Source organism: Pogona vitticeps, chromosome 5 (genome assembly GCF_051106095.1).
Source record: "Pogona vitticeps strain Pit_001003342236 chromosome 5, PviZW2.1, whole genome shotgun sequence".
Lineage (NCBI taxonomy): Eukaryota > Metazoa > Chordata > Lepidosauria > Squamata > Agamidae > Pogona > Pogona vitticeps.
The window spans coordinates 176,792,301-176,806,713 of NC_135787.1; the positions used below are offsets into that span (position 1 = coordinate 176,792,301).

A 14,413-nucleotide genomic window follows, 5' to 3' on the forward strand; every position below is an offset into this window, starting at 1 on the left:
GAATCAGTATTCTAGGTTCCTGTTGATACCTTTCTCCACACATGTTGACATCTGTTAAAAAAAGCCACACTGGAACAATTGTTTGTTGCTGTAATAGCTTTGGTAGAGTGTAGAAGGGGGCGCATCCCCCAGTGTGTTTAAGGAGTGACTATGCAACCTCTTGACCACTGAGATTGTTCAGCCCTGATCCAGAACCTCCTTGGTCACATCAAGTTGCACATTCCTTGAATGCTGCATCATGCACCTAAGCAGAAAAAGAGCTAGATAAATAAGATAGATAAAATAAACAGACTGATAGATGGTTAGAAAGAAATCTATCTGTCTACCCCCCCCTCCCGAATCTTCAGCAGGATATGGATTTCAACCCTAAAATATGCTTGATGACTAACTGTTCCAGCTTTGTTCTCAATTATAGTTTAATCTCTTTTATATTTTACTGTGTTTTATTTGAAAGGCTAACTACAAGAAGACAGATTTCATCAATAATCGGACATTAAGAGCCTACAATTCACTAAAAGACTAAAACAGCCTACAAGAAACTTAGAGACGTGGTGACACTCTATGGAGATTAACGCTGCCATATTTAACAAGATTGATTCACCAGCAAGAACTGTCCATCATCCTCAAAGTGATAGCAGTTTTAAATATTTTTAACAGATGACCAGGAAAAAAGTGTTCTCCCTTCATATTATCTGCCTTACATCACTGCTTCTTTACCTTCCTGAATTCAGGACTTGTTTGTAAATGTCAAGGCGATATAGTAAGCAATTTTAGTACAAAATCTGACACTGGTGAGCATTTCACACATTTTACTGGAATTCAGCCCAGTTTTGGACAATAATATACATCAATGTCCTACTTTTTTATATGATAAATTAATAGCCAAAGAAGACTGGATTTGGGACTTAATGTTGAATTCTTTTTGCTTATTTTGGTGTGTTTTGGGGGGGAGGGGTGTTGGGGTTTTTTTGTTTGTTTGCTAAATCTAGTACTAATCAGGGCTTCATATAAAACAATCTAGTCTACAGGGATTTTTGCAAGTTTGAGAAAATGCAGAAAAATTATTTGTAAACTGCCTTTTGAATTATGACATTTTCCTGGGTTTTGATTTTTTTTTTCCCACCTTAACACATCAGTTGTCATTACCTCATGCAAACCTGTCTGCTAAAACCTGATTTTCAAGCAGTATGGAATTGAAGGTGTGTACTGAAAGAGCAATTTTTAAAATGTCTACAAACTTGGAAGTATCTTTCTGTATTTATTTTAAACACACATGCACTTATGATTATTTATTCCCCTTCAGTTGGTCAATTTACTGGACTTGAGGGGCACTTTTGTCCTGCTTCTTTCTGTAATGTTTTAAAGCATACCAGATGATCCCACCACCAATGAAGTGTTCCAAGAATTTGTGAAGAGAGCCATGGAACCTGGCTCCATAGAATCCTAGAATTGTAGAGCTGGAAAATGCCCTAGAGGTCATCTAGCCAACCCACTCAGTGCAAAGGATGCACAGCTAACTCATTCCCAGACAGACAGCTATCCAACCCGTCTTTAACAGAGATGAGTCCAGTACTTTATGAAGTACAGTGGGGTCTTGACTTAAGAATGGCTCGAGTTAAGAACATTTTGACTTAAGAACCACTCTCATCGGAAAATACTGACTTGACTTACATACTTAGATTTGAGTTACAAACTGAAAAAAACCCACGTGGGAGGCAGGGAAAGTGCAAAATTTGAACTTTCAGTTAACTGTTGGCCAGTGAAAAGGGTGCCTGTCTGCTTCCTCACTCCTCCCAGCGTTTAGAGAGTGGATTGGGAGACAGTCTTCGGACTGCCTGGTACTGTACTGCCTGGACTGTATTTTCCCTGCCTTCCCTGAACCTTTCTTGACCTAAGAAAAAAAGAAACAAAATATCCCCCTCTAGTGGTCAAAGGCAGAATAGCAGCTTCCCATTAGTTTCTATGGACGGAAAAGAGCAGATACGGATCAAATGGTTCTCAATGCATTCCTATGGGAAATGCAGATTTGACCTGAGAACTTTTTGACTTGAGAACTGCCTTCCAATACGGATTAAGTTCTCAAGTCAAGACCCACTGTAGTTGATTTCCACCGTCAAAAGCTCTTGCTTTCAAGAAATCCTTACAAATGTTTAACATCCATTGCCAACGTGCTCCCTGCCCACAGACCTGGCACCAGATTTATACACATTCTAAGTGAGTGACAGTTTAGGGCTTCAAATTATAAATGAGTACTAAAGATTTTTTTTAACTAAGTGTAAAGTTTTACGTAATTGTTGGAGGGATGGTATGTGGCCTTCTAAAGGTGATAGCTAGCCTCGGCATATCTTAATCGGCCCCCCATGAAGTAATCCGTCATCACCAACAAATAGAGGAATGATAGAGGGGTTTTACCCTTCTATATGTGTGATCATTTTATGTTTAACAACACTTTTCACCAATTCCTCTGAAAGAAAAATTAAAACTGTTTCACAGATCCGCTTGTTTACCGGTTCTTGTAAGAGGATCAACATTTTCATATTTTATTTCCTTTAAGAATCTCTCATCTGGAATCTGCAATTTCTCTTCTTGTTCCTTCATATTTCTCCCTCATTTTGTGTAAATGCTAAGAAAAGGAGTGGTCAGCCTCTGCCCGGCAATTGGGTTGATTTCTAGCTATCCAAGTTATCTGTGGTTGCTGTTTATAGAAGTGTGTGCATGAGAAATATTTATTTAGCCTTTTCTCCACCCATCTCAACAATGCTTTCTTTCTAAAAGAAGCTAGGAGAGTCACCAAAGGGTGTGACCTTCTTTCTATCATGCTGTGGAATTCTGTTTGTTCCATCTTTTTATTATGCTGACTCCTTTTCTATAAGAGCCAAGAGAATGTCTTCAGTCCATGCAATGCTAATAATCCACTTTGCAGCTGCTAGTGGTTTTACAACAGCCTTGATTTCCCTCTCTGGTGCGTTTGTATACTGAATGGGCTTTGCACACTTAATATGGCAGCAAATCCAGATCCTGCATGTTGAAGATTAAGAACTCTGTGTTTATCTTAGTCCATGTATATGAAGCAGATGTTCTCCAAACTACAACAGGAAAATTTGAAGATGATGCATCAGCAAAGTTTTTAGAGGAGATATTTCCTTGCACAGGCATTGTACCACTAGAGAAAAGAGGAAGAGTGAATTGGGGGGGGGGAAGTGTGCTGCTTATACACCACCCCATAGCACTTAAAGCACTCTCTGGGTAGTTTAAAAGTTAATTATGCAAGCCACACATAGCCACTCCCCCCCCCCCCCAGCGAGGTGGGCACTCATTTTACCAACCTCAGAAGGCTGAGTCAACCTTGAGCTGGCTACCTTGGATTGAACTCTGGTTGTCAGCACAGTTTTGGCTGCAGTGCAGCCGTTTAACCACTACCTGTAAATAACTGATGGCCAGTTATATGTCTATTTCCAAGTGGGAGGGAACAAGGATACCAATGTTAAAGAGCAAAGAGCAGTAAGATTTGTGGGAGGGGTTCTTCAAGAACAGAGGAAGACCAAAGAGGAGATTAATTGACTACACAAAGGAAACCACAGCCTCGAGTTTGCACAAACCTGGAGAGAAAGCTCAACTGGTTTTACCTGTCCTGAAACAACAGCAATATGCTTATTCTGCCCGCACCCTGTAGTAACCTAACGGCTGTGTTTTCAAATTGATAAATGCATGTTTGGATCCCAATCAGACAGAAATTATAACATGGACCACACAGACACACACAGAGAGACACAGAGAGAGAGAGAGACAGAAAGAAAGACAGACAGACAGACAGACAGAGACGCACGCGCACATGCACGCACACACCAACCAACCAACCAACAGATCCGGGAACAACATTTAATAGCAATGTCAAGCCCTAGGCCCATCTCTCCTCTGTAGGAGTCTTTACTTCACTAATCTGGAACTACAAAGGTTTCAGGTACCTTCATTTAGACCAAACCTCTCTAGGTACATAGAAGTCCACAGAAGGTCGGACATCTGCCATTAAAAGAACTGGGACAGAATATTGTTGTAGAAAGGTAGAGTGTAATCCCCCACTCTATGAATAAATAATCTGATCCAGCATATGAATATAGCTGTATATTCACAAGCCATGTTCGAGAATTCACAAGAGGTCCCATGAACACATTAGGGAGTCAGAAAGCAGGCACTCCTCTGCCACTACTTTGTTACTCATAGACCATGTGGAATAAACCAAAGGATCACCAGAAGCAGCTATTTTTAACCTCTTGACTATGATGTAATATTGTGGCATAGTAAATCTATAATCTACCTGGAAAAATAATGATTTACAGTGGTGCCTCGCAAGACAAATGCCTCGCAGGACAAAAAACTCACAAGACAAATGGTTTTGGCAAAGGGGTTGATGATTCGCAAGACAAATGTTCCTATGGCCGTGCTTCGCAAGACGAATGTTTTCCAATGTTTGCTCCTGCCTCATGTTTGCTGATTTTTAAATGTTTTTCTATGATGTTTAAAAAGTTAAAGTTTTTTATTGAAATTTTTTAAATCATCTGCACAATATGTATGGCTTTAAAGAGCACTTAATAAACCCTTTGTGAACCAAAATTGACTTTGTTTTGACTTTTTTTGCCCATAGGAACGCATTAATTAGATCTCAATGCATTCCTATGGGAAAACGTTTTTCGCAAGATGAATTTTTCGCAAGACAACATTAACCGTGGAACGAATTAAATTCGTCTTGTGAGGCACCACTGTACTATGCCACAGTATTCTGGAGCAAATACGAAGAAGCACACTATAAAGTGACATGTGATTATTAACCAAAAAGACTCAAGTGCATTTAGATATTTCAGGGAGCAATACAGTATCAGGCAGGAGTAAAAACTGTAAATCCATTGCTGTTATCCCATCATACAGTATCATGTTGTGATATGAATCTGTTAGAAAGGTTTTACTTAGCCAAGCCTTGATTGACTTACTTGGTCTGCAGAGCAATGCACTTTGTTGAAATTATTACTCCACTTCCTTACCCTGCACCGTTCTATTTATTTATGACTGACCCTACGTTTAGGAGGGAAGCAAAATGTATTGCATGGCCTCAGTGGCAGGTGTTTTGCAGGGCCTTTTCCTTCTGCTGTCAACGTTTTCAATGTGGAAGTAACTTGGACATTCACATTAAAATTGGTGCAGCTGAATTTAGCCCTCAATTTTTTTTCAACATGGAAGAGTATGGGAAACATTCAGCTAAGAAACAGCGTTTTTATGAGTCAGCTTTGTGACACAACTGTTGTAGGTGGCAATTAAATACACACAGTAACCAGACAGGCAATTTTCTGAAGACATCAATAAGGGTAGACCAGATGGGCTATAGGGACTGTAGTCGTATTAATAGTGTGAGGAGGGGAAGGAACAGCTCAGCAACAGACTTCTGCACCGCTTTCTCTTGGGACAGAACTTATAACCAGTGCTAAATCTAATGTGTCATTGTTGATTTGAAAATTAATTTAACATAGGCAGCCTGCTCCAACGACATGCCACCTCTGTTAATTAATGTTATTATAATGAATATTAATTAATTCCATTATGTTGTTGGTTAGCATCATAACAGTGCTATATTACCGTATTTTTTGCTCTATAAGACACACACACACCCCAAAAAGTGTGGGAGAACGTCTGTGTGTCTTATGGAGCAAAGCTGGCTATTTTGCCCACATTGGACCCGTGGGGTGGGGGTGGGGGAGCCTCCCAAGGGTCCGAGTCTGCCTTCCAGGACCCTTGGGAGGCTCCCCCCCCAATGGGGCCAGCGGGGGCGAAATCGCCACCTTCTGGGACTCTTTTGAGGCTTGGGAAGCTTCAGAAGAGTGCCGGAAGGTGGCGATTTAGCCCGCTCTGGGCCCCAGGGGGTCTGGGTGAGCCTCCAAAAGGTCCTCAAAGGCAAACTCGGACCCTTTGGAGGCTTCGCCCACCCTCATCCCCGCTGGCCCAGCAGGCCGAAATTCCCAGATTATTTTTTACCTGTTTTCTTCTCCTAAAAATTTGGTGCGTTTTATGGAGCGAAAAATTTAAAAACCCCTCTCAGACAGCCAGTCACTAAGGGAAAGCCTGCCTGAAGAGCAAGTGAAGAGAAAAATAATATCTTCCAAAAATGTTTGAAACAGTAACCAATTACACATTTAAAAAAAAAAACCTGGTATTTTCCAAGCGTTGCATCACATGTACGAGTGGAAATACCAAACAGCCCAGTGCCCATCACTGTGAGCCCACAGGCTGTGGAGAAGTGAGAGAACTGAGGAGAAAACACAAAGGGGGGGGGGCTTTTCTATCAGACTTTGGCTGCGGATTTTCTCTCCTCATCCACCAGTGTCAACATCACTGCTATTAAACTAATTTTGGATAGTGTATTTTATCTTGACAATTGCTGATGCAGAGGAGGAGGAAGAAAAGGAAAAGGATTCTTCTATCCGCCCACAAAAGTAATAGAAGGCTCAACATTTCTCTTAGCTGCACACAAGTATTCTGGTGCCTTCAAAATATGACCAGCATTTCTATCAAGAGCCCTCAGGGTCAGATAATTGCTGTGTTCTGCAATCGTAATTTTAGCCACTGACAGGCAAAACCAGATAAATTATAGTAGAAATTCCCATCCACATTCTAACCACATTTTTTCTCCTTCATTTTGCTCCCAAACTGGAATTTCTCCCATGATGTAAACTGAGACAGTAAGGCAATATATGCCAGCCATGTTAATCTGTACTGTATATCATCTGTATGGGATGGCTATTCACATATTACACTTATATCCCATTGCACACTTCCTCTAAGGCAGAGGTGGAGAAAGAGTAACCGTTCAGGTGTTGGTCGGTGGCTCCCATCCTCTTTCACTATGGGCTATGGGGGGTAGGGTTGATGAAGGTGGCAGTCCTACAACATCTGGACAGCGACATGTTTTCCATATTTATTTTTTTGTGTGTGTTGTAAAGAAGTTAGAGGCGGTGTACATGGGACATTCTAATTTTATCGTTAACAGTCTGTTAGGGTTGCAATCCTGACACTGGATCCTGGAGATATGCTACATCGTGGGCTGGGAAGGAGGTTCACAGATGGTGGGCTTCTTGGCATGAGGCAGGAAAACTCATGGTGTTCAATGGTGGTCAGGACTGAAAGAAGCAGTTCAGAGGAAGCCAAGGATTCATGAGATCCTAGGCTCTAAACTGGCCTGAAGCTAGTCTAGTTCATTCCCTTTCACTGGTTTCAGTGGGAGAGAAACTTTTTTTAAAATTGATTTAATAATATGTGGAAAAACACCAATCTGACCTCTCAAAGCTCTGTGGTAAGGCTCTTCATGGACGCCTAGCAAGGTCAGACTAGAAGATATGTATGTTTATCATGGGTTTCGTGGAGGTGCTCTGCCCAGTGGTGACATTTGTCATACCATAGGATTCCCGACCCACCCACCCATATCCTGAATTTCATTAGCTTTGTGTTTTGTATTGGTTACAAGAAGGTAAACAAGGGCTTAATTTGGAAGACCAAATGCCGAGACGTGTCTCAAAAGAAGTGGAGTGGGGAAAACAGTGGAGAACTTATTCCCCTTGTCATCTAATCTGACTCTAACAAAACTTCTGACAAGCCAAAGAAAAAAGATGGAAGAAAGAAAAGTAAAGAGTACCGCTTTGGCTGTATTTAATAATACAAGACTTGGTTCTTTTCCTGTGCCCAAGTACAGTACACCTGACACAATAGATGAAATTTTCAGGGGATGTTTTATTATTTTTTTTCATGAACAACAATCTACGTTTATTCAAATACAGTCATGTCATCATCTTCTGGTTGCTGCACAATGATGGAGGGCAGGATTTCATTTAACGGGTTTATTTTGGGTGTAGGGCTTATATTACGATCATCCTGAAAAATCATTATTTTTATTTTCAGGTTAGGTCTTATTTTCAGGGAAACAGGATAGCATGTGACAACTAGAGCAGGCCCATTAAATTAGCAGGGATTTGGTGAGTTAACACCTATGTAATTTCAACTGAATCATTGAGCCTACTCTGGTTGCAACTTACTATTGGATTTCAACAAACACATATTCTTATTTAATTGTTTCAGCTCAGCAGTAGGAACAGCAGCTTAAAGAAGAAATTAGCTCTTTTCACCAGGTTGGAAAAAAGGCCAAATGTAGATAGTTGGATAGCTCAGCGGTTTAAGTATCTGGCTGCAGAGCCAGAGGCTGGAAGTTCATTCCCCACTGTAGCACATTGACATAATGGTCCATGCGTCCCTTCCAGCTCTGCAGTTCTAAGATGATTATATTATATATAATCATCGTAGAACTGCAGAGCTGGATAATATATAATAATATAATGATAACAGAATCATAATGATTATATTATGATAATAATATAATCATCTTAGAACTCTGCAGTTCTAAGATGATTATATTATTATTAAGCAGGAGCAACTTAAACAGCTGCAGCAAAGATTATCACCTGGATGCTGCAGTGTCCATATAGCCCTTGTTTGCTTGCTGTGGACAAATGTGGGCTGCAACAAAAAGAAAAACTGGCCAAAAAGTACTGTGGTACCTTTAAGACTAGCAAATTAATTTCTATCAATTATTATTTCTATCAATTTTAACTATCAATTATTGTGGGTTACAATCAACAAACTCTCACATTGGCCAATATTGTATTGTTTAGCATAGCCAAATGGTAACTGGAGGTCCATTTCTTCCTGCTAAACAAAGAGTCCTTGAATACTTGGGTCCTGTGTGTGCATACATCAAGCCAACATGTGTGTACATCCCTGAGAACTGTGGCAGGGATCGTTGGTTTACCAGGGAGGAATGGACCAAAAATTACTCTTTGGTTTACACTACGCAACAGGATTGTATGAATAGTTTATTTACAGTCCTTAGACCAGTCACATATGTATAAAACCTTATAATTTCTAACTTTCAATATTTGATTAGAACATGTTAGCATTCATACAGCTGGGAGCTACTATCTAGTTGGAATTTGACTTCTGCAGTCAAAGTGTCGCTGCACAGAATTTTGCAACCTGACAGGTGATCTGCGTATCAGCATCCAAGAGAAGGAATTCAAGCCTGTTTCCCCCTGAATGTCCTGGGATTCTTTCTATTAAGGGGGTAACAGTCTCTTTGCGCGCTACATCATACAATGGGCAGGTGAAAAACGTATGCTGTATGGTCACAATCTCCCTCAGGTGGCAGGAACATAACCATTCAGCAAAAGGAATATTTTTATACTTTCCTTGTAGTACAGCAGAGGGGAGGGCCAAACACCTTGCCAAGGTAAAGGCTAGTTCCTTTAATTTCCAAATATGTCATTTGGCCGGTTCCACATAGTTTTTGATGTAACTCCTTACTGCCATGTTTTGAATGCTAGAGAGGTCTGTTTTAATATTCATTGTCCTCTATTCTTTGACTACTTGTTTTCCCTGCTCTATTCCAGAAGACATAAATGCCTGAGGTGAGAGGCCAATTTTTCCCAAGTAACCCTGGACAGATTTGATCCACTTGGATTGATAATTATTGTTAAATATCAAAGAAAACAGGTCTTTGGGGTTTAACTGTCCCTTTAGCCACATATATAGAGATTGGATCCTAATCCAGGCTTCTTCTTTGAGGTATCCCATTTCTAGCCTTATCCTTGCATTTAACACACATCTTGGGACCTGGAGTATAGTTCTTAGAAATTTAGATTGAATTATTTCTTGTGATGAAAAGTGAGAGCTGGGTGGCCTCATGAATGAGCCGTACAACAGCTGAGCTTTGTAGAGTTTGAAGGCTGCTGGTATAAAGGACCCTCCTTGAGAGAGATGGCATTTTATATACTATTTGCCGATCTTTCTCCCTGATTTGCCACATATTTACTATGCTGAAGCCTAGATCCTGAGGCCTGCAGAAATACCCCCAGATATTTTGAGTTGTTCACCTGCTCGATACTGTGTCCATTTATTTGCCAGGACTGAATCTTGGGTCTACGTCCAAAGGCAACTATCTTGGTCTTCTGATAGTTAATAGTCAGGGATTTGTTTTCACAGTATGAGGCGAGCTTCTTAAGTGCCCTCCTCAACCCTACGGAGGGTTCTGGATAGAATGTACTGTGTCATCAGCATAGAGTAGAACTGGCATTGTTCTGTCTCCAAGTTTAGGGGAATGGAGATCAGTGGTGTTTAGCCAGCTTGATACATCATTTATATAAAAGATGAATAATGCTGGTGCCAGTAGGCAGCCTTGCCTAACACCTCTGTGCATTTGCACAGATTCCGTGAGGCTTCCTTGTCTGCTGCACCTGACTCTCAGGTAAGTGAGAGTCTTCATATAAGTCTCCCAGCTATGCAACAGGATTTCAGCCACTGAAATGTAATTTTGATCCTAAAAGTGCCGCAATATTATTGATTTTATTGTGGTCGGCACTGCTGAAACAATATCACAGCTACCTCTCTGAAAAGCATGAGCCAGATACTTAAGTCATTTGGCACTGGTCCTATGTAAACATACTTAGGGGCAAGACCCACTGAACTAAATGGTTTTCAGTAGACGTGCTCCTTTCAAGCTCTGTGAACTAAAAAAAGGTTTGTTCCAGTGCATCACAGTCCTGGTAAATACTTCAGAGCAACCTTGTGCAAGCAGGTCTAGTCTTGACATCTGTCCTGGCACACCTGGCTCTCTTGGGTGCTTTTAAAAAGACTATGGTTTCAACACAGATCAGTCACCCATGAAGTGTACTTAGACGTCTATCTTTCCTTACCCACATTTGTGTCTTACAAGCTGAATGTCGGATTACCTCTCAGCTTTACTCCTCCCTTCCTCTTTAGGCTGGCTACCTGCTTTTAATTAATTTAATTAATAAGCTCTAAGTGACTCGAAGTAGTCCGATTGCGGCGGCGGCAAAAAGGAACTGAGGTACGGCAGGCGGGCGGAGCATGCGCGACACGGGGAAACGTTTTATTGGTCATTTAATTAAGCTCTAGAATATTCCGAAGAGTCCTGCGCAGGCGCATTTAAACACCTTCGTGTGCATTCACAGAGACCATGAAGAAGAACAGTGTCTATCCCATTATTTTAAAAAAATGTTCAAAAGAACTGCAAAACTTGGGCTGGTGGAGAGGGAGAGGTTGGTAATGTCACAAGTACTAGAGAACAGAATCCAGTTATGTCCAACTTTCTCCTAATGCACTGGCAGCTTGCACAGCTGTGTTTTGTTCCTTTATTTGTTTATCCACAAAGGGCAGAGGTGTATACATTTTCCCCCAGAACAGCGAAGGGACATTCTGACCACCTCCATTGCATTTAACGTTATTCTCTCTCGTATCTATCTTCAGCCTAGCTGGAGAGAACTCCGAAACTCTGTTGTCTGTGTGTTTGCTATTGGAGCGTAGAGTCAAGCTTTGTGTAAAGAGCTGGCATTCCTGGACATCGGGTCAGCAGCTTTACCCTGGCAAGTACAATTGTACAGAACAATTCATCTGTGCTTCATGAATAATAGCTGATGCCTGTTGTGCGTGAACCTTTATGTGAGAGGTTCTGCTGGGGTGGCTGGCTGAATTTCACACACGGCGAGCCGCACCCATGCACAGGCTGGGGTTGAAATCGGACCCAGCTGTTTTGCATTAGTTTCATTAAAATATTTGCACAGCATCCACTGTGGCCATTATTTATTCGTTGGAAGAATAGAAAGCGGAAATTACCTGATAAGATAGGAAAGGCCTGACTTTCTTTCCAGTGGGAAAACAAAAGCTGAAAAAAGGAGAGTGTGTATATTTGTGGCTGGGGCTAGAGAGATGGAGCCATCTGGCTTCTCTAAAGTAAAATTACATCTTAAGCATTATTGTCCCTGTGGAGATGTGTTTTGAGAAAACATATAGATCCGAGGACTGCAAGTATCTTAATCAGCCTATGGGACCATTCTCCCTACTGAAGGAGAGGCAGACATGAGAAGCTTGCTCATAAGTGTTTTGTCATGGGATAATATTCTCCAAATTTAAGATTGTTTCACACATTATTTCAAAGTATATCTTATATTTTCATCTAAATATGTATAAATGCAAACACATTGGTAAATGGGGACATTTAATAAGGAGAAGGCATGGATTTGAGAATGTTTTTGTCCTGTAGGATGAATAACGACTTCGGGAAGTTTCTAGTGGAAAAATAACACAGTGGAAAGAAGTTAAACCTCCCCTACACCCACATATAGAATCTCAGCTACCATAATTCCCCTCTGTATCAGTGGTTCCCAACCTTGTGTCCCCAGATGTTCTTGGCCTACAACTCCTAGAAGTCCTGGCAAGCACAGCTACTGGTGAAGGCTTCTGGGGTTTGGTCCAGGAACCTCTGGGGACGCAAGGTTGGGAACCACTGCAGATTGAACCCTGACGATGCTCTTTATCAGTTTTTACCCAAGTGCAGTATTGAGTTTAAATGCGGGGCCATAGGTTTTTGGTGGAATTTTAATTGCTGAGAGAAAACGGGGTATCTATATTTGGATGGTGAAAGTTGTGTATATTTTAACTTTTTTTTTGTAGTGTTGTCCAGTTTTACCTTGGGGAAGAGCACCTCATTTCGTTGCACCCACTTGTGAGCGCAATGACAAATAAATTTCTTATGTCTTATGTCTTATGTCTTATCTCCCCTTAAGCATTAAAAAAAGCCTAGACAGAGAGAAAGCAGAAGACTGCCAAAATTCTAAAGGACAGCCTCATTTTCACAACTGCTTTTGCCTCAGGCAGACTTTTTTCAGAACATTTGCCAACACACTTTACAGAATAGATGCAGCTACACAACATTCCGTTTTTCTGAAAATTTGACTCAACTAATTACCTCCTTATGAGATCAAAGAGAGGGCATGCATATCAGAATGTAATTTATTTTTTGTCCTTCACAGAAGTACCATGTTTCTAGAGTCCCAATTTGTCTTTGGCCTAGGACACGTTTGATGGTGATTATTTTAATGATTTTAATTTGTTCACACATTTGTATTTAAGTTTGTTAGCCACTTTGAGTGCTATATTTTTAGCAGAAAGGCTGAATAAATGAGGTTAATTAATTAAACAAACACATTGTGTTTATGATTATCTAAAGCTTGATGAGATGCACCAACACAGTACTTTTGTCATTACAGTGTTGTTTTACAGACCACTTTAAATTTTAACTGTAGTATGTGAGTACAATATATGGCTTCAGTGCCTTATAAACCAAACCATATTATTGTGATTTAAACACATTCAGAATATTATATCTGTAGATGACACCTTAAAAGGGGGAGGCTGTTTTCTGAAAGTCCTTGAAGTAACTGACTGTTCTCTGTCACACATCCTTCATATCAAACCCTCCAAAATGTTCCTTCCTTTATTCTATTGTTCAGTAGTTTCTGGATAGTATGCTGGAACTATCAATCAAAGGCCACTCACCTTCTGGCATCTGATTAAGCAAAAACATTGACTGGTATTACATAACAGGTACAAGTTTTAACCAAAACCCTAAGTATCTGTTAAATATCGATGTAGTATATATGCTGTTCCTAATACTGCTGGTTTTTTTTGTAGCTCTGATTATTTTATTTCTGTAAAGTGATTTTATTATTATTAGAAAAAATGATGCAAAGTCAATGAAAACTATAAAAACATTGACTGGTATTATATAACAAGTTTTAACCTAAAACCTAAGTATCTGTTAAATACTGATGCAGTATGTGTGCTGTTCTTAATATTACGGGGTTTGTTTGTTTTTTTGTAGCTCTATGGTGTGATTTCTGAGATCTGCAACTGCTTATAGTACTGTGTGAAATTTCTTGATATTGTTCCTAAAGCCCCAATGACTACAGGGACCACTGAAGTGTGTTTCATCCAGAGGCAAGATGTTTCGATTGCCAGGTCTTTGTATTTGGTTAGTTGGAGATGGCCACATAAACTCCACGAACAGGCTCCATTCCGCAAGCTTTGACACAGGTGAACATTTAGCACTGTCGCAGTGGGACACCTTCTGGTGATTCGCAGAAATCCTGACAGTGCAAAGTAACAGGAAGAACAAAAAGATTACCTCGTTGAACTCAGCAAATGGCAGTGCAGCTTTAAAGCAGAGTGAGTTGAGGCTGCATCTGAGGACCACTTCATATGACCAGATTGATAAGGGTGGAGTAAAAATGGACTAAGAAAATTAATATGGCAAGCCAGGGCTGTATAGAAGGAATCATACAGGCAGTATCATACTTCATTCAATCAGTGCAGCTCCAAGCACATTAATTCCACTGCTGTAAGGTTTCCAGAAGTACTGTAACTGGCTAAGTGGCCCCTACAGAATAATGATAATTTCATATGGTTCGCTTTGTGATAAGAGCATCTCAATAGTTGAAAAGGTCTTCATACATCTTACAAAAAGAGC

At 40.5% G+C, this 14,413-nt stretch overlaps 1 protein-coding gene across 1 annotated transcript in view; it reads left to right on the forward strand.

Moving 5' to 3' along the window:
- PKP2 (plakophilin 2) overlaps positions 1–4,611 on the forward strand; it is a 72,649-nt gene extending 68,038 nt beyond the window's left edge. The window contains exon 13 of the mRNA XM_072999937.2: positions 455–4,611. Coding sequence (XP_072856038.2) covers positions 455–523 — 69 coding nt within the window. The 3' untranslated portion in view covers positions 524–4,611. The remainder of the gene's footprint in view (positions 1–454) is intronic.
- The last annotated feature ends 9,802 nt before the right edge of the window (positions 4,612–14,413 follow it).